At 37.2% G+C, this 20,691-nt stretch overlaps 1 protein-coding gene across 2 annotated transcripts in view; it reads left to right on the top strand.

Moving 5' to 3' along the window:
- Window positions 1-1,294: 1,294 nt before the first annotated feature.
- TMEM161B (transmembrane protein 161B) overlaps window positions 1,295-20,691 on the top strand; it is a 41,411-nt gene continuing 22,014 nt past the window's right edge. Inside the window, exons 1-5 of one of the 2 annotated variants that reach the window (XM_084225587.1) lie at window positions 1,295-1,379; window positions 8,792-8,895; window positions 13,329-13,409; window positions 16,748-16,845; window positions 18,548-18,704. In XM_084225587.1, coding sequence (XP_084081713.1) covers window positions 1,377-1,379; window positions 8,792-8,895; window positions 13,329-13,409; window positions 16,748-16,845; window positions 18,548-18,704 — 443 coding nt within the window. In that variant the 5' untranslated portion in view covers window positions 1,295-1,376. The remainder of the gene's footprint in view (window positions 1,380-8,791; window positions 8,896-13,328; window positions 13,410-16,747; window positions 16,846-18,547; window positions 18,705-20,691) is intronic. The other variant, XM_084225588.1, reaches the window with a different exon arrangement.

Genomic DNA, 20,691 nt, shown 5'->3' with positions numbered 1-20,691 from the left:
GCAAAGGAGACAGGCTGAGAAAGTTTGCAATCGTCAGTCTAGAGAAAAGAAAGTTCCTGGGAGAGTTTAGAGCCTCTTTACCTAAAAATGGCATTATAAAAGCAAGAATGAATTTTCACATAGGCAGATAGTGACAGGACGATGACAAGCAGTTTTAAACTAAAAGTGGAGAGATTTAGATTAGACGTTAAGGAGAAGTTCCTTACTGTGAGGGTGGTGAGGCACTGACACAGGTTGCCCAGGGAAATGGGATGGAGGCTCCATCCCTGGAAGGCCAGGCTAGACAGGACTCTAAGCAACCTGCTCTGATGAAAGGTCCTTGAAATAAGCGGGCTTGAAATAAGATTATCCATACAGCTCCTTCCAACTCAAACCATACTGTGATTCTATGAATTGCCTTCCTGGGTTCCTCAGGAGGCAGATAAAGCTTGACAAAATACAAACAGATGTTAAGTATTTTCTACGCAAATACTATTTATCTTTTCAAGCAGAATGATCCTATTTGTTTCCAGCTCATGCATAAGGGACCACAGCAACGCATTTAAAACCGCACGATTTACGACAAAACTGTTGAGCAACGCAACTATTTCCCAGTTCTCCTTTGGGACGGACTATCCAGGTGTATCCCTTTCGGACAGAGCCAGGTGGTGCGCGGTACTGGGTATTTTGCAAGGAGAACATCTATTTTCCTCGGGCCAAGCGACTCCGCCTAGTTCCTCGGAGAGCCGCCCCTGGGTACCGCTAATCCCGGTACAGGGTACAGGCCCAGCCACCCTTCCACCCTCAGTCCACACTACTGTGCATACGCAGCGCCGGCACGGGAGAGGGCAATGTGACTTCGGCGCATGCGCAAGGTCCGCTTCCCCCACTCCTCCGCTGGGCCCCGTTCACGCTGCCGCCGTGTCAGACCCCTCTCCAGTCCCCCCGCTCCGGTGCTCGGGCGGTGCTGTGCCTTACGCGGGCGGGGGTCAGGAGTTGGGGAAGCTCCGCGCTCGGGGCGACCTCCCGCGTCACGTGATTGAGGTTGCGGCGGTGCCCTGTCCGGGACAGGCTGGCCCCGCGACGCCTGACAGGGCTGTCGCCAAGGGGCCCGCGGCCCGTGCGTCGTGGCAGGCGTCTCTACCTTCTTCCCTTTTCGCTAGCCGGCGCGGGAGGAGCGGTGAGGCCGGGGCTGTCCTTCGCGGCGCAGTCTCAGCGCTCCGGGGCCCCGCCAGCGCAGGCAGCTGGTCGGACACCTCTGGCGGGCCTTGTTCGCGGCGGGATCCCGGCGTGACCTCGGGTTGCGTTGGTCGGGAGCGGCGAGCGGGCGGATTTATGTGCCGGGAGTGGGGCCGAGCTGGACGGCAGCGGCGGCTGGCGGGGCCGACGCGGGCACCATGGTGAGCGGGGCGGCTAGGTCCGCTCGCCTCCCTTGGATCGGGGCTAAACTGTTGCAGGCCCCGGTCCCTGGCTGTTGGGACAGCTCGGGGGTTTGGGCGCGTCGGGGATAGGACGGCAGCGGAGTAACACCATCGAGCTCTGCAATTGGCGCTCGTGAACGCAGCGCCGCGGCGTCTGCGGCCTTCCGCGATCTAACGCCGACATGGTTCCACTGCCCGCTGGTTGTTTCTCACTCTGCTGCTTTTCTACTGGGAACTAGAGTGAGCCACTGCACTTAGTGCTCTGTAACGGGGTTAGGATGTCTCTGTATAAATGCATAGGATTATTCTCCATCTCTGTAACTACCTGACAGGAGGTTGTAGTGGGGTGGGGGCTGGTCTCTTCTGCCCTGCCTGAAGGAAAATTGCCTCAAGCTAAGACATTGGAAATACAAATTAGATACTAGAAAAAAGAAAATTCAACTGTTTGGGCGGTCACGTATTGGAATAAGTTGCCCAGCGAGGTGATGGAGTCACGATCCATGGAAGTGTTTTAGAAACGTTTGGACCTGGTGCTTGGTGATGTGTTTTAGAGGTTCAGGGATTACAGGGGCAGTGCTGGGTTGACATTTGGTCTTGATGATCCTAAGTTCTTTTCCGGAATTGATTCTATAACTGTCTTATCTGGTCTCCTTAAATTCTCTATAAATGGATCGTGTATGTGATCTTGGGTATATCCAGAAACCTTTGACAGACGCTTTGTTGTTCATTGCCACAAGTTCACTCTTGGTGCTCTGGGTCATGTCAGAGCTGCCATGTGTGCTGTGGCAGCACGTGAGTGTTGTAGAATCACAGAACAGTTGGGGCTGGAGAGGATCTCATGAAAAAAATCACATCTCAAATTGCTTTTTACAGCAAGTATTTCAGCACAACTACAATTTATTGGGCTAAATGTAGTGCACAATAAATGACCTTGTAACCCTACTAACTATGTAACCTTGTTGGATATATGTTGCTTCAATAGAGCAGGCTAAGTATTTAATGAATAATACATTATATAAACATATGTCTCTATAGAGATATGCTGAATTTTGTATTTAAGTCTTAGCATTTGAAACACTGGAATTGATTTGCTTAGCCTTGAAGGTACTTATATTTGAGGTACAAGGAACAGGGTCCGCAGCTATAAAAACATATTTTTTGTGTGCCATTAATATATTTTTCTTCAATGTGACTATATGAATTGTCAATATATCATTTTAGCTATGGTACCAGTGTTTGTTCATTGATCTAAGTCTTAAGAAATGCTCTTTACAAGTTTTTTTTTGATAAAATCTGCCTTTTAACTGTTTTCAGACTTAGAAGTTTTATCATGTTGTTCCACTGAAGTAGTTTTTATAGTGTAAATTCTTGCCTATGAAAGGAATTGTATTTTTTTTCTCATGAAGCTTTTTCCTTTTTTCTTTTTTTTTTTTTTTCTCTTCTTCAGGGGTTAGAATAGTTAGAATACTTATACAAAAGGCCTTGTGATACTCCTCTCATTTGTAGGCGTCCATGAGTGCTGTGGTGTAGTATGGGAAGCTACATTTGGAAAATTGCAAGCAAAAAAGTTTTTGCTTTCAGTGTAGGTCCTTATTTAAATTAATTGAATGCTTGCTTGTGTTGCCTAATGGGGTTGAAAGATCAGGTCCAGCTTTCTTTACTGTGTGCTGGTAGTGTGGGCAAATAATCTTTGTGTGTGACTCCATGACTTAAGGAAAGGCAAAAGATAGTCTACTTTTATGCTGTTTGGAAGCTGTATTTTCTAGTTCCGAAGCAGCAGGAGAATGAGACATGGATCAGTTTCTCTTGTACCAAGAGACTTAGAAATCAGGTTGTAAGCATCAACATCTGCCAGTCTGGGACTGTCAGGACTCCTCTGTGCAGTTGCAATGCCAGTTAGGCCATGACTTTAAGCTCTGCACAAGTGTCTTAATGCTTTGTAAGACCATAGTGTTTTAGACTGTTCAGCAGAGGTGTTAAAGTCTTCTCACTTTTTATACTTGGAATGATTCCTGTAATGACAGAGCCTGTTCTTTAAAAAGCAAATCTTCTAGAGAGTGGGAACTTCTAAGGTTCCTACTTGTCTTATTTGTGGGAATACTGGCTAAACTAAATTTTGAAAATCTTGGAAAAGTGATAATGGCATATAACCTTCTTTTCCCTGTGTAGTACGTAATTTCTCTGAACTAGTTTTACTTATAATTTAATAATATATTCTGTATGTATTGGTGTTCACTGCAACAGGTATTCTGTATTGCCTCTTCAGTAACAATTATAAATTTGCATTTTTATAAATGCCCTTGTTCTGTCCATGAGACCTGTTGCAATAATGTGATTTGCCTAATGACCACTAGTTCTGTAATCTTTTTAGTTAGGGAGCCTCAGTGGTAAATGAAGCAAGACTGTCAGGTAAAATGCTGTTCACTGACTAAAGCTGTTTGGTTTCAAACAAATCACCTTGTTTTAGACGGAGTCATGCACATCTGAGTCCTTCCATGCAGCAGTTTATGGTTCTTCTTTGTCTTTGTGGAAAGACACTGGTCAAGAGAGAAGTGACCTTTGGGTATGAAAGACTCTGTGAGGGTGAGCAGTTAGGTGATATTGTTGAACACCTTGAATATTCTTCATGCCCCTTTAAGCATCTTTTTTGTAAACAATGGTAGGTGTGTGAAAATTCTAATTCAGAGAAGCCTTGGTCATGAGAATAGAAAAAAAGTAACAATCTGATTTTTTTAAAGAGTTCTCTTGCCGTAGATTTCTTTTCCAAAATAGCTGTATGAATGTCTGATTTCTACAAACCGTAGGATTTGAACTGCCTCAGATTGCTGATTATCGTAATGACTGTGTATTCTGTGAAAGTAGTCCTTTTCACAGGAATCTTTTCACTTTAAGATGTTGCACAGCAAGCTGACTTTTCTTTGTCCATCCTATATAATATTTTCTACTATTTAGGAAACAATTTTGAGTTGCATTTATGTTTCAGAAGAACTATTTTGCTTTTGCAAGCTGGAGCTTTAGCACAGACATAAGGAGAAAATTTACATAGAAGAAAAATTTATATGGGGAAAAGTCTCATTTACAGCAAAAGCAATAATGTGTCAGTTATTAAGTGGCAGATTTATCTTCCAGACTTCGCAAATACCATTGCAGTTTTAAAATTGCAGGAGATACTTATATTATCTTTAAAATCTTTGTGGCCACTACTGTTGCAATCCCTTTCCAGTGTCTTACTTGAAAAATCATCAGCCGTGTTAGTGTGTTTGTGTGCTACCATTGAAAGATATTGTTATGCCCTGTATTAACATCTGTAGGTTACTCAAGTATAGTTGTGTTGAAATCTTGTTTTTACAAGACTTGCCATTTCAGAGAGTAAGCAATGGGCATTAAATTTCTGAAGGTGAAGTTGTGAATGGGATTCTACCTGCTGTTTTTCAGTCGTGCAGTTGCATCCCTACTGCAGTCCTGGTGTATGCAGTGGTTGGCTTCAGCTCATGGCCCTTGTCTGGTAATGGAGGAGATGGTTACTGTATGAGAACAAGTAGTTTCAAAGTCCTGTGTAAAGCTGAGTATTTGATTTATTTGTAGTAGGTAGATAAGTGGTAAAAGGAAAAAGACGGAAATCCATGCTCTTTTACTACAGGTAAGGAGGAATAACCTTGGGCAAGGTTGAAATAAGGAGACTGGAGTGTTGTCTTTGCATAATACAATCAACCTTATCTATCTTTTTACTTCATTTTCTATAACTCATGTAATAATGAAAAAAAAATGTTCTTTAGGTAGAAGTACTCTTTAAATTTTGTTCTTTTTTTTTTTTTTGTTACTGTGAGGTAGCTGTTGGTGTTTTATAAGTACACTTACTGTGTAGATAAGAGTATTGTAACTTTATCTTAATTGCTTTTTCTTAGTTTTTGTTCTTCTACTAATCAGCAAGTCTGTCTCCAAGTATGTACTGTAAAAGACTGTGAAAACCAAAGTCCAGGTTATACTTTATTCAACCTTAGAACCTTTGCATTTTCAGCATGCCATTTCTTTCCTACCAATTTTAAGAAATCTGTCAAGCTTCACTTTAGTGTAACTGCTGAAACTATTCTTGTGAAGCATTTAATGTGTTCTCTGCTATGTTTTATTTAAAGCTTTTATGTAAAGTATGTTATGTTATTCAAACAAAGGGAGGTATGCCATGGTTGCTGGATGGTCAGGAAGTGAACACAGTCCTCAAGACTTCTGAGACACCTCTCATCAAAGATCTTCCTCTGTGGCAGAAAGACAGCCAGACTGCAGTTTATTAGACTGTGTTGTTGCTGCGTGTCTGTACCATTTCGGTCTTGTTTTTGACCAGGAAGTTGCTTGCCAGCCTGTGTTTTGCAGAAAAACTGCTTACATAGTCAGCTTTGGTCCCTATGCTTCCCAGTATTAGAGAGATTGACAGAAATGTCTTTGATCAGCAGAATACAGACCCGTCTCTCTAGTGTCTTGAACCTGGTTTCAAGTTTGAAGCTGCAAAGCTGAAGCATGACAAGGAAATGGATATATGTGGAATCAGTGTTGAAGGCCTTATGAAATTATTTCAATTCCACAAACTATTCTGTAACTGCACACTTTATTTAATCTGTGCTGCAGTTCCTCACCTCTTAACAGTGAGTAGTGTTTCTCTTAGTTTTGAGTCAACCCAGTCACTGATCGTTTGCTTATTACTTCAATACAGATCAAGTGGTAGGTTCCAGGGTTTGTTTACCAGAGATCCTCAAAACCCTCTCTGGTGTCAGCTTTGACATTGAGCATCTTCTTCCTCAAACACGTCACTCTATTTCTCATACTCTAGATTTTTAAAGTTGTAGATTTCTGACTAAGATCTGAATCCTGTGTCCTCAAGTGTGCAAGTAGAGGATGTAAGATATTGTTGGAAACCAGCACCTAATCTTCATTTATGGTTCTGAAATTAGTTGTTTTGAATTTAAACTGATATTAGTGTAAAGTGAAGACTCAGAGGTTGGGGGAGACTGGATCTAGACAGAGCCTGAATTGAACCCTGTATTTGGGGATGGGGGGAAAATGTGTTCTAGTGTTGTAATATAAGGTGTTTTGGGGTGTTGTATATTTTTCTACAACAGTAGTTATAGGAGTGTGTTAGTTAACCTACAAGTAGAGTGTAAACACGTCCAGGCAAAAAGGTAGAGTTGGCAAAAAGTCGTGCTGTGCACATAGCATGTTATTTTGACTCACTGTATCATCTAATGTGTTCCTGTGACTAGTGTTCTTGATAGATTGTAGGAAGATTAATGCAGTGGATTTTAAAAAAAAATTCTTGTGACAGCTTTTCTCTATTAGTATATTGCTTATGATTAAATACTAACCTTCAGGAATTGAGAAAAATGCCTATATATGGCATGTATGTGTATATATAGGTGTATATACATTTTTAAATTGCTTAAAGTGTAGCAAAATACTAGAAATATATTAGGATATTTCCTCCAGAAAGTCAAGATTAAGTTTAGAGATATTATTGGGGTTTTAGATTTGGTTGTTTTTTGGGGTTTTTTTCCAAGTGGCTTAAAACTTGCTAGGTTGTTTTTATTTGTACACTGAAAGGTTTGTAGGTATTTCTGTTTTTATCAAATACATCAGTTACTTTATGGGAATGAGCACTATAAATTTCTGCTGGAAACGGGCGTATAGGGTGCAGAGAGATATTCAGTGACTAAGAGAAATTGTTCCTGATGGGTTCTGCTACAACATGCAGGCTGTATTTGAGTAAGGAAATGAGTGTTTCTATTGGTAAACTTTTTAATAGTATCTTGAACTGTAAGTATTTTAGCTCAGCTAGTGGACCTGCTGCCCTGTATAAAAATAACTGCCTTGATTTTCATCTTTTTTTCTTCTCTTGTCTTGAGTTAAGGCAATTTCTTTCCCTTAAAGATAAGAAGCTCTAGGAGTAAATGAAGAGACATACTGGCATCTGATTAGGCTGTGCTTCTAATAAATACATTATTCTAGAGGACTATTAATATAAGTTCACCCTGAGAGAGTGAATTTTGAGAATTTTTAGTAGAGAGGCAAGATGAAGGGACAGTGATTTCTCACTTACTTTATGTGGAAGTGGTTATAGGGCTTAGTGTGAGATGGTCAGAAGAAACATTTGATTTTAAAATTGTTTATTTTGTACCCAAAAAGTATGTACTGAGCAATTTAGTAATGTAAGTATAGCATTTCTATTATGAAGGCAGCTGGTAACACTTTTTTGTTAGGAGTACGCTTTCCTTAGCTTGGGAGTTGATGGAATTGGTTTGAGTACTCTATGTGCAGAACTATGCATAATCCTTAATAAAGCTTGAGTGTTCATATACATACAGATCTTGATCCTGATATCAGTGAAATAGAACATTGAGATTTTACTTTTTGAGATACCTCAAAGAGTTGATGGCATCAAGGTGTAGAAGCAGTAGAAAATCCAAGGAGGGAGGAGGTGAAGAGACTCTTGAGCACCAAAGGAACTTGCTGGTATCTAATGCCCTCCAAAGGTGTTACTTCAAAGTATAAAAAAGTAGCACCTCTTTTTATTGATACATCACACTTTTTTATGAGCCATGTGGTAACATATTGAAAGTGTTTATAAATACTTAAAGGATAGTTTGTGCTGTTTCTATCTCCCTCAATCATGTTGAATTATGGATAATAATGTATATCCAAAAACATGTCATCTGCCTATGTTTTTAAATAGAAGCAGTATCTGCACAATTTGTGTTTTACTAAGGGAAAAAGTATTAAAGGAAGAAAAGAGTGTGTGAACTTTCCTTAGTGCATTATTTAGGATGAAAGATTATACTGCTGGTAGGGATGGGGAGGGTTGATGTGGAGTTGTAGGTTATCAACTGATTGCATAGCAGGTGTTGGCATTGCATAGAAGGGATTTGGCTTATGTGACCATGAGACTCCCTCTTGAGGTGCAAGGACTACTAAGAAAGGAAAGAAGTGGTGACCCTCAAATCAAGAGGAAAAGGTGGTGGACTGAGTTGGTAAAGTAAGGATGAGGATGATGTGGAGAGGAGTCCTTGAAAACAGACTCCTAATCAGAGAAGATAGAAACCTACGCATATAGGTAAACAAAGAGGAAATCTCTGTACATACATAAATGTGGCCAGCATTGTGAGGGGGAGGATCTTAGACCTCTTCAGGGAGATTAGCTGTGGTGACCTGAGAATGCCTTTTCCCTTTGAAGTTTGTAAGTGTTTGTAGCAAGTTTAAAAAAATTTTTTTAACAGCTTTAGTATTCTGCCCCCTCACGCTCCCCATTCTTCCCCAGTGTATCATGCCTGCTTTTTTTTTTTTTTTTTAGATATTTCACCACTTTTCCTATGCACATACTGACTTTTTATTAACTTACCTCTCTACAGGGTGTGATAGGTGTACAGTTGGTGGTTACCATGGTAATGGCTAGTGTCATACAGAAGATCATACCTCACTATTCTCTTGCTCGTTGGCTTCTCTGTAGTGGCAGGTAAGAGAAGTGTGAATATGTTAATGCAATTATGTATCTGGGTAGTATGCATCTGATTTTGTTTGGTTTTTTTTTTAAGTAATTGACTTTTATTAAATTTATTACCATAGCATTGTTGCACCTGATTTGTGGGCTCAAGACAAAATGACAGTATTGCTGTAAAAGAACATACTTGTTTGTTGCTATTAATTGTATCAGTCATAAAGTTAGTTGTTTTTCAGCTCTTATAGTAAAGGTACAAGGTGCACCCTTTAATATTAAAAAGCTAAATTCAATACAATATACTGAAGAATAAAAGGATTTTCTTTTCCTCTGTGCTGTCTCTGTGTTGCTGATAGTCTGCCTCCTGATTAGCCTTGCATATGAAGAGTGCTTAGGTATTTATTAAAAATTCTATTTCTTTTTAATACATCAAAGGACAGGATTAATATAAATTTCAGTACACTACTTCCTTGTAACAGTAGATCAGACAGACATAATGAGTTGCATGGAGAGCATTCCCTGTGTGGCTGTATCCATAATAACAATGAAAAACAGCAGCAATGAAAATCACTTTGTTAAATATTAAAAGGAATCATAGATACTGTGTTTTTTCATTTGGTAAGAAGAACATTTTGTATGATTAGCAGGTAGTGTGCTGTCTTTTGTAACTGTTAAAATTTTGAGAGTATGAAATCCTTACTCCCTACTTTCTGAAGGAGTATCCTTGAATAATAATGTACTCCATAGAGTATTTACAAGTCTTTACACTGACTTTTTTCTCTGCATCTCATAATTATCAACTTGTTCCTTTTTAGTATTCCAGATTTCATCACCCATCAAGTTGCTAATGAAAAGTGACTGTAAATGTTGTTTAAATGTATATTAGAAGAAAAAACAGTAATTGTCAGGTGGATAACACAAACAGGAATCATACTCCTAATTGTTGTGTGAAGTTTTACTGTTAACCGTATTAGCAGGATGTTGATCACCTTTCTTGTGCTCTAAGAAGAGCACTAATCAATATGAAACTGCCTACCATTTATTTTTTAAAGTGCGTCACTGTGAGAGTCTTTTTTATCAGCAACTATCCAAATTGCATATTGTACCTCTTATGTTTAAGATTGATGTAAACTTTTATTTGAAAATTTAAATAAGATATTTGCTCTTGCGAAATAATTTGTCCATATTATGCCCATGTTCTTAATTTTTGTGACGTTTTCACTTACTGTATCCTTGTTTTAAGGCATGCCATGTGGCAGTGATAGGGACAAGTTTGCTGTTTAAATATTTTTCAAATCCCTTTCTCCATTTATCTTTGTGCATCTGCAGATTGATAAATACTTCAAGCAGGGTTTCAGCACTTGTGCTTGGGTAATTCTGCTCTTACTGAAGTCGGTGGGAATTTTATTGCTGCCTTCCATGTTAGTAGTCTGTTGTTGCTTTTTAGTTTTCTTTTATGTGTCTGGTAGCTATTTTAGTGCATTGTCATTTTAGGCACTCTGAATAATTCCCTGAATACAGGAATTGTATAAAGAGTCAGAAATAATCCTGTATTCTAGAAATAAAAATAAGTCAGAAGATTCACTGCAACAAGAATCTGAATTTTAATAGTAGAAAGAAAAGCAGTTATTTTCTTAGTTAACCTGATAAACTATCTTTTATCTTTAGCCATTTATCCATAGTGCTGTCTTTTTGCCAGCGGTATTTGACAGACCTGTGTGGGTGGGGTAGGATTTATAGAGGGTTTTATACATGTAAGTGTGCAGGTACAGGCACACTCCTAAAGCAGTCCAGTTGTCTAAAGAAAAATTACCGCCTGCTCCTCCTTACCTTTGTTAGTAAACTTCAACTAAACTAAACTTCAACTATCCAGCAGTGGTTTTTAAGTGACTTTGTTTGAATATCCTTCTTCCAAAGGATTGGCAGGCAAGACGCATCTGAAATGTCTGTAGATAGTCCTTGCTAAATGGGAGGGAGGATAAACGTTATCAGACAAGACGGAAACATTAAGTGACTAGTTTGTTTAAAGATGGCTGTTTGTGTTTATGGGAAGTTTGTTAAAAGGAAACAAAGACTTCTCAAAATCTAAAAGAAATGTTAGGATAGACAGACTTAAGGTAGTTACTTGTTAATGGAATGAATGGCTGTCACTGACTCTTGAAGAGCAATTTACATAAATTTGTTAAGAAGTACAAACTTTTTCAATCAGTGCTATTTTCAGAGCTTGAATGCAATTAAATAGATTTATTGAAATATTTGGCAGCCTAAATATCTGGATAGACCTTGCATCATTTTTAACAAATAAAGCATTCTCTACCAAAACACTGCTTGTAAGTCACTCAGCTATTTCAGCTACTATGTTTTCAGGCTATGTCAGGATACAGGAGGAAATGGATGTTCTGTTGTAGATTCATTAATGACCTTTATTCAAATTAACTAGGGCATGTGTGTGTGTCTGTTGCTATTCAGAGTGACTTGGATAAGTCAAAACCACAAGTAATCAGTTGTGGGATTTCAGTTTTAAGCATATGTAAGCTAAAACAAATACAAACTACTTTTTATTATCTCTGTCTTTATGAAAATGTTTGTTCAAGTCTTTTGGTTTAAATGCAAGACATGTAGGGTTTATTGACTGAAAAATACCAAAACTTTTTATCCTATTAGTTGTTATTAGATATCCCTTGCAGTGTCATTTTGTAGTATAATTAGGAGCAAATTGTGGTATAATTTGTGGTTTGATTTGTGTTAGCATGCTACACAGAGCAAAAATTTTGACTGTTCTGCTGCATTAGGTACCATTTCTCTGCGCAGGAAAGATTTTGAAAAGTTTCTCTACCGCATAGGTGGCTTTCATCATCCCAAGTACAGATCAGAGTGATGTGGTAAATGACAAAACAGGAGAATATATCTCTGCTTTTTCACAGTTGCTTTCGGTCATGTGAAGGACAGAAGTTAACATCTCCAGAGTGTTTTGACTTCTTGGATGAAAAGCTTGTTTCTCTGGTTTATTTGTGTGTGAGTCTTAAAGTCTCTTTTGCAGTAAAGTTTGCAAATCACAGATCCCTCAACTGTACTACATATATTAAAATTAAATTAATGAAGTAACTTTCACTCTTATTTACACAAAATTCAGTTCATTTTTTCCCCATCCAAAACTGTGTTCCTGCAAAACTTGTAATATTTGTTGTTGTCAGTTTTGGAACTGGCAGTGAAGTCCTTCAATGGAAATTTGCAGTGTGCAATGGTTTCATGTTCTGTTGGCTGGTACTAGCGTTCTTTTCTCTTGAAAAGTTCCCAAGATGAAGGAAGCCTTTCTAAAACAGAGCTGGGAATCAAGTCTTATTAAATGGCTTGAGATTGTTTGTTTGAGTTTTGATGCCTTCCAAATTTGCCTTTTCTAACCTTTTGAAATTGGATCTGACATCATCTCTAATTCACCAATATGGACTTGAATGATCCTACTTGGTGAAGTTTTCTTTATGTGAGGTGGTGGTTGTGGATTCCTTTATCATGTGTTGACCCGAGTCACCATGGGTGACAATTAGTGGCCTTCTACTTCCACACACATTTATCATGTCTGTTCTTGTTAATACGTGGTCTCCTTTACCGCAGCATCTCAGAGTGGAGATCATAGTGACATGTGGAGATCATAATGACTTCCCACATCTGGACAGAATGTGGAAAAGCTTGTTTCAGCTACTAAGGTTTTTGCCATGCTTAGAAATTTAGGTAAAATATACCATCTTAGACACTTAAACATCTCTGTTTGTCCTCTTCAAAATTTCCATGCCATTTCTTGCCTTTTAAATGAATGAGCAATGAATGGTGCATTGATCTGCGAAAGTGAAAAGACTTGTAGGTCAACTATGTGTAAATTAGTGATTTTTTTAATAGCACTTTTTCTAGTAGAAGTTGCAGATATCACTGAGAAGGTGTTTAAGGAAAGGGATGTTGATTACGATTTGTTCTGCTTAGGAGAAAACATTGGTAATGATTATTAGATAAAAGATATTTCAGATTCTGGGAAATTACTGGGTTTGGCAAGGATATAATATACTTTATTAAGTTGTTTAGAATATGGTTCTAATGTGTAATTGTAGTGGTATAATTATTCTAGTGAACTTTCATGCTTGTATGACTGTGTTTACTGTATTTGATGATATCTTTAAAAGCTGGTGTTTAGAGAACTGAAGGGCTTTCATGTGAATGACAAAGTGGCAAAGTTTTCTGATTATGTATAAATGCCTCATTTGCTGTAGAGAACTGAACTCTAGCGGTTGTTCAGTTCAGGCAGGGTTGCTACTGACACACAAAGGTGTCATGCTTAGGAGTGACAAATTACAGGTGTCCTAGTAAGTATATAAATCTGTGTTGTTATACAGTATTTTGAAAGCCATGCTCTAAATTGCTAATAATGGTATTGTTTTACTTGAGATTTTCTTTTTCTTTAGCTTACGGTGGTATCAACATCCCACTGAAGAAGAACTGCGGATTCTTGCAGGGAAGCAAAGAGGGAAAAGTAAAAAAGATAGGTAAATACTCTTTTTAATCTTGTCTTCCCCCACCTTTTGGATTTTGTTCAGCATGATACGGTTCATCTAGTAACTTTACCAGCCTACTTTTGTCGTAGTGTGAGTTAAAAGCTGCATATGACTGCCCTGCTTGCATAAATTGTCACAATTCTTTATCAAAACATGTTTTTTTCAGTTTAACAGAGTTGGACATTACCAAATTGTGCAGAACTGGTTAATTTCCATCCACAAAACACTGAGAAATGCTAATTTGATGGCAAGGTTTTTAGTGAATGTATGCATTTAGATAAAATGTATGGAAACAAATCTTAGGATTGTAGCTTTTCATCTTGAAGTGAGAGAAGAAAGATTTGAGTATATTTGTTCAACATAGGAGTACTGTAAGCCACCACTCTTTACACACTCTTTTCACTCTTTGTGAAAAAGGTAAATGGGCTCCTATGATATATTACGTTAAATGTTTCTAGTGAAGAGAGACGGAAATAATAATCCTCTTGGACAAGACACCAACATAGAACTTTATCTGGATTACTGTGTACATTTCTGATCACTTGTGTTCAAGAAAAATTAATTTTGTGTGTGAACTGGTGAAGAAAGCTGCTAGGATCATCAGGAAACAAAGTCTGTCTTACTCAAGGGTGCTAAAAGAGCTAGGCTTCCTGAATCTATCAAAAGACAACTGAGGGGATGAAATAGCTGTCAGCTATAGCTGAAAATAGATTTCTGGTATTCAGACGTCACTTTGGTGTCAGCCCATCGATCCACCCTGTCCAGATCCCTCCCGAGAGGCTTCCTGCCATTCAGGAGATCAACATTCCTGTCCACCTTAATGTTTGTAAATTTACTGAGTGTGCCCTCCATCCCCTTGTCCAGATGATCTGTAAAGATCTTGGACAGGATGGGGCCCAGTACTGAGCCTTATGGAACACTTTTAGTGACCAGCTGCCAACTGGATGCAGCATCATTCACCACCATTCTCTAGGTTAAGTTGTTCCTTGTAAAGTAGTAATTTTTTTTTTTTTTGCAACATTCCTTAAAATTAAGAATCTCTTTTTATCTTAACAGTTTCCTGTGACAAAAATGAGGCAAAATAATTGTGAATAAGAGCATAATTTATAATTGTCTATGTAACCAGTGGTATTTATTCATATGTGAAATAACTTTAATTATGTAGTTATAAGTTAAATCCACCCATAGGAGCCTTAAACTGAAAAACACAATTGCACCGCCACATAATTATTATGCCTTTGTTCTTATTGCCTTTCCTCAGCCTTGCCAGTCTTTTGCAATAGTAGTAGTAGGTGTTGTACCAGGGTGAATGTTAATCAAAGGGGAATATGAAACTTCAAAGAAACTAAAGCAGTAATGCGGAGGCTTAAATGATGTTTTCTTTGCTTTGCTTGTTTAACAGCTGAATGAATAATAAATTATTTTTTAATGAAAGCATGTACCTCTGTGTCCTTGAAAGAAGTGACTCTGGTTCATGAAGAACCATAGTTAAGTGGGAATTGTTCCTGTCAAGTTGGTTTGGATTTCCTGATTTAGGTTGCACAAAATGGAATGTTAATCTTCTGAGTCATCCCAACAAGGAGATGTGAAACAGATAGTGTGAGAGAAATAAAGATTCATCTGTTTGATACTCTCCATAATAAAGAATACACAAGATAAAGAATCTGCTTTGTCAAGACCATAGTCTTGCAAAGTGTAATACCTGCTCCTTAAATACACCCTCAGTCTGATCTAATTTAAAGAGAAATTATTAAAGGAGATACAAGGAGCTTGCTTGAAAATTTCCCTTAGAAACAGCTGTAGTATGAAATTTTAGTCAATTTTATTCCGTGCATATTACCCTTCACTGTATTATACTGTAGGCTTTAGGAACACAAGGATATTAGGCAGGTTTTCTGCTTCTGAATAGTTTGTATGATACGGAATTGTTAGGCTAATGAAAAGGTCCATAGCTACTGTGAATTACTTTGAATTAAAGCATTCAGTGGTCCGAGGTATATTCTGTCTGTGCCTCTTGGATTGTGGGGCCCTGGGATAATTAAAGTGTAGGAACACCAAGTTTTGTTGATCTGAAATGTCTTCAGTGGTAAAAATGCTCATCTCACTCACTATGATAGTACTGCTGGATACAGGCAGTAGGAAAACAATCAGGAGTACAGCTGCAAGCATGGAAGTACGCAGGAGCTTGCAGGTAGTCTAGTCATTGGGCAGTGTTTGGGATTTCTTGTGTAGATTCGCACAACTGAATTTTTTGAGTAGTGCTTTAGATTCCTATTTATATTTTGTCCATTAACATTCTTGTGCTTCAGGTTATACTAAGCATTAATATAACCTAAAAAATTTTATCAATGTTTTCTTCTTGTATTTTCCTCTCACGTATGAGCTGAGATGAAAGCATTCCTGAAAACTAAGTTCATGATTGATTTGATTTCTTTTTAATGTTTATATTGCAATAATTTGTTTTCCTATGGAAAATCCACCTCTCCTTTTCTAATTTCAGAGGTGATATTCTAAAATGTGGCAGTTTATTATTTTCTTGTAGCCTTTTAGAGGTGTTAAGTTTTAGGTATGATTTTTTAATGTAACAAAGCATCTTCTGATCTCCTTTAATGATTTTTTTTTTTAATAGTGTGAGAAGGAAGTTTTACATTAGTTAGTAATGCTGGTCTACCAGACCAAATTCTTTAACTTTGTTCATCTTCTTTTAAGAGTGTGCTGGGTTTTTTAGTTTGAAGTCTTCTAGTATGACTTAATTTCAGGGAAGTGAAAATCATTATATTGGTATAGTTTGAGAGCTCCAAATGAAAAGCACCTTTTGGTCTAAAAACACATTTTTTTAGAAAGATACCTTAAATTGCCTTTGCTTGATGGCTAGCAGGTTGGACTTTTCAGGGATCTAGGTTAGTTCAGCTCATGTGATGTACCTGCTTATTGTGACAAGAAGGACTAATGCAAGTTTTTTTTTCTTTTTTTTGACCTTGGTAACACCCTGTAGCTCTGAATAGATAAAATCAGTGGGCTGAAATAAATACTTTCCCCTGGATCTTGATCCAATACATGCTTAGATTGAAGCATCTGGAAGCCATTTAAATCCATACTAGTAGTATATCAGTCTGTCAAGTTATAGCTGGGAGCCATTGACATTTCTGGTTGTTTTCCAAGATTTGAACTTGAAGTGCTACTTTTAGTTAGAGACATAAAAATACTTATATTTGCGGGGGAAAAAAAACATTCTGAATTTTTCTAAAATTTGAAATGTCATTCTATATTGAAAAAATTAGTTTGTCATACCCATCCTTGTACTATCTATTTATTTATTTATTTTACAGAAAATATAATGGTCATATTGAAAACAAACCCTTAACCATTCCAAAAGATATTGATCTTCATCTGGAAACAAAATCTGTAACAGAAAGGGACACTATTGGTAAGAGTATACAACAATAATACATTCTTTCCAATATATCTTGATACTTTCTATCAAGTGTTTATTGTAATTATTGCTGAAATGTCTTTTTTGTAGAATGTGCATGAATAGAATGCAAAACTGGTCATAAATGAGAAAGCAGATAGTCGGGCTAAGTCTCCTTTATTGTTCTATGAGTGACATTTAATAGCAGTGTTGTGCAAAAGGATAAGTAGATGAAATCCAGCATAAAGTACAACTTTATCAGTTATAGCAATATGAGACAACACTGAAGGAGTTACATAATTATCTTTTCAAAATAGAGTTTTTAGCTTTTTACAAGAAAATAACAATTGGCAGATGTCAAGTCATATTTCTGCTCATCTAACATAGGGTATGTGCTGTAGTATTGGAACCTAAGTACTTTCAGCCATACATCTCAAGCATTCAGGTAAAATGCTTAAAAACAGCAAGTGACAGTACAGAAATATGCAACACTAAGTGTTTTGGAAGAAAGTAGAAAGTCATCTATTATTTTTTAGATGGTAATTTTTGATAATTAAATCATAATCAGTCATTCTGTACAGAAAGGTCATATATGAGTGTGTGTATATGTGTGTGTATGTATATATATATATATATAAAAGTATATATGTTTTCTTTCTACCTACATTTTTATATTTATGTACTCTGGATAAATATAAAAAGAAAGGATATATATTCCTATGCAGGAGACTTCTCAGCTTAAATTGTAGGAGACAGCATTTGTGCAAGTTTTTGGAGTAAATAAACAAAACATTCACAAGTTTCAATTAGTGTTACTTTCCTGAAATTACGTCATGTAATTGTCAACCTGAATGATACAAGATAGGGTTTGACTGTGTTTGAAAAAATAATATATACTATTTGTTTGTAAATCTAACCAGATTGTTATTTCAAAATAAGTGTAGGACTTGGACATACTTGCGTTTGCCCAGTTTCATATCTTTGCCAACATATAGCTTGTAGTCAGGTCAAACGTTCAGTAATGTTTTCTCACTTTTAAATTGTATACATGTAGGGAAAGTGTTTGGGGGAGTCAATTTGTGTTGTCACAAATGGTTCTTTGGAGTTTCCAACACCTACGGGAACTCTCTCCATAACATCTAGCCTGTATGCAGCACAGTATGATCCCCGGAATTTTTACAGTGAAGTTTATATAACAATTATTGCTTTATAGGATGTATTAACAAAATCTCGATGAGCAAACCATCAGGTATCTTGGATGGTTGGGTTTGTAAAATAAAAGGAGCTGTTTATTTCTAATATGATAAATGATAGCCAGTGAGATTTCAGTCTTTAACAAAGGGTCAAAACAAACCATCTTGTCTGGAATTGCAGCGAGACCCAACTAGAAAACTCTTTATTCTCTGCGTTGTGAAATCTAAATTAAGTATGCTTTTTGGATTTAGGATGTTAATGTATAAAAGCTGAGGTGATAAAGTAGTAAAACCTCATAGCCTTATTAATTTGAGTAGTTATTAAGTATTGGATGACAGAAGTAAAGAATGAAGTTCACATTGTTGAGTAGCTTTATTGTTGCGTTTCACTTGGTTGATTTTGGTCTTCCTAAATTTCACTTTAATACACAATTGAAAACCTATTTTAATTGCTGCTCCCTTCTATATACATCAGTAACTGCATTAAAACATACCTTTAACATTCACAAACTTATATTTTTCAGCATTGCATTACTTTCCGGAATATCAGTGGTTGGTGGATTTCACTGTTGCAGCTACAGTTGTGTATGTCGTGACAGAAGCCTATTATAGCATTATGAAGCCCTCACAAGAAATGAATATCAGCATAGTGTGGTGTCTGCTTGTCTTGGGTTTTGCAGTGTATCCTTTTCTGTTTTGTTGAATCCCCCTCTACCTGTTCCAAATAGTTTACATCATTCTGCAATTCGTATAAATCTCCATGCCGCTGATGGGTGGGACACAAAAAATTTGGTATTTGGAAAAAGGGTCCTGTAAGCTAATGTCATTGTTGAATAATGTATATGCAGTACAAGCTCTTTGCAAATGCTGGTATCATTAGCTTGCTAATATTAATACCAGACCATTTAGGAGAAAAATATATGTATGCAAATATAGTTAGTGCTCATCTGTAGTATGTAGGAGTTCTAAACTAACTTGATTTTGCTCAGTTTGGCAAACAGAAATAGTTATGTGTACAGGAAGTACAGCTTTTGAAGAAGTTTGAAAATTTAGTGTGCTTTTTTAAAAATATGTTTAATCTGATGCTTCTGGATCAGAATAGCACAGTGATGTGTATACTAATTTACTGCAAAAATACATGTGTGAATTCATAATTTTAAAATACATTTAAGGTATTCTTACAGAAAGTAAGGATGTAAACATTTAAGGTATTCTTACAGAAAGTAAGGATGTAAACAGTTGTAGAAACTGAGCTCTGTGGAAAGCTAAACTCACCTCTGAAACAGAGAGGAACAGAAGTTGAGTATTTAGGCATTATCAAACCATAAAATGTTCATTTTGTTATGGAGCAGGCAGTTAATTTTTAAAATTTTTTTCTTGGAGAAGGCGGTATCAGACATAGATGCTTACATGGTAGGTAACTGTGTACCACATACAAATCCAGACGCATGCTTTAGGGAGGAAAGTTGCAGTTTAAAGATATGATCGGAGATAAAGCAGTGGAATGAAATAAGGACTTTTAAGAGAGCAGATTTAAGAAAGGTGAACTGGAAAGTGAATTGCTACAGCTCCTCTCCTCCTTCAGCAGCTGAGAACAGATAAAATGCTGTTACAACTGATAAACCATTGAATATTCAAAATTGCTTCCTCTATATAAATGCTAGCTTTAGAGATTCTTAATGTGTTGTGGTTTGTTCAGTTGGTTTGTAATATCAGCAGTAGCTGGTGGTGTTGTATAAAACCTTTAACTTTGGTTACATTTGTCTTAAGAGTTCTCAATATGCTTCATGCTTGCCTGTCCTTGATAATTATCAAAATGTGTGCTGCCTTTATAGTATGGACAGGAGTTCTTTTCTTAGTAGACTGAAGCATAAATCATAGAATTTCTCCAGAATTTTTTCCTTGTAATGTATAAAAGCTTGCTAGAAGAGAAAGTCAACTCACATTTGGAAAAAAGAATGTCAGTAGCATGCTTCAACATCAGGAATCTCCCCTTAGACATGTCAGGGAACAGATCCACAGTCCAAAAGGTGTTTTTCCTAGTCTACTTTGGGAGGAAAATCAATGTCTAGCTCTTGGGCACCTTTTAATTGTATTATAGCTATACTATAGGTAATGTATAATTGTTACTGCACATCCTTTGTTTTATTGTTTTGGCGTGAGGTTGAGAATTTTAGTTTAGTCTTTGCAGAAGGAAGGAGAAAGAGGTGGCAACTGTTTCAAAAATCAGAAGTGATAGCCAACACCTTTCACTCCAATTTTTAAGGATAAGGGGAAGTTTAATAGACCTAATGGAAAAAAAAGCTTCTAATACAAAAGCCACAATGTACTCTTAGGTTTATTGGTAACAATGCCTTGTTTGCTTCATCTCTTGTATCTCAGGAATAATCAATTTAAACAACACAATTCTAGCTGAAACAGGGTTGTGAATTATATATTGTAGGAAAATCCACTGCAGTAACACTTTCTTACGATGGCTTTGTACACTGTTCTATCATTGCTTTAATTTGATCATTGATTCAGATGACCAAATACTCAAAAATGTTTAAGTTGCCTGTCACTGCAAGTAGTGTGAATGTGTGATTTGCTGTTAGTCTGTGCTTAGTACCTGTATGAGGAGTTAGTGGTAATGTAGAAGGATGCAGTACCAGGAAGCACAGTCTAAACC

Source organism: Fringilla coelebs, assembly GCF_963513975.1.
Source record: "Fringilla coelebs genome assembly, chromosome: Z".
Lineage (NCBI taxonomy): Eukaryota > Metazoa > Chordata > Aves > Passeriformes > Fringillidae > Fringilla > Fringilla coelebs.
The sequence above is the reverse complement of the archived record's forward strand: the minus strand, read 5'-3'. Positions and strand labels throughout refer to the sequence as shown.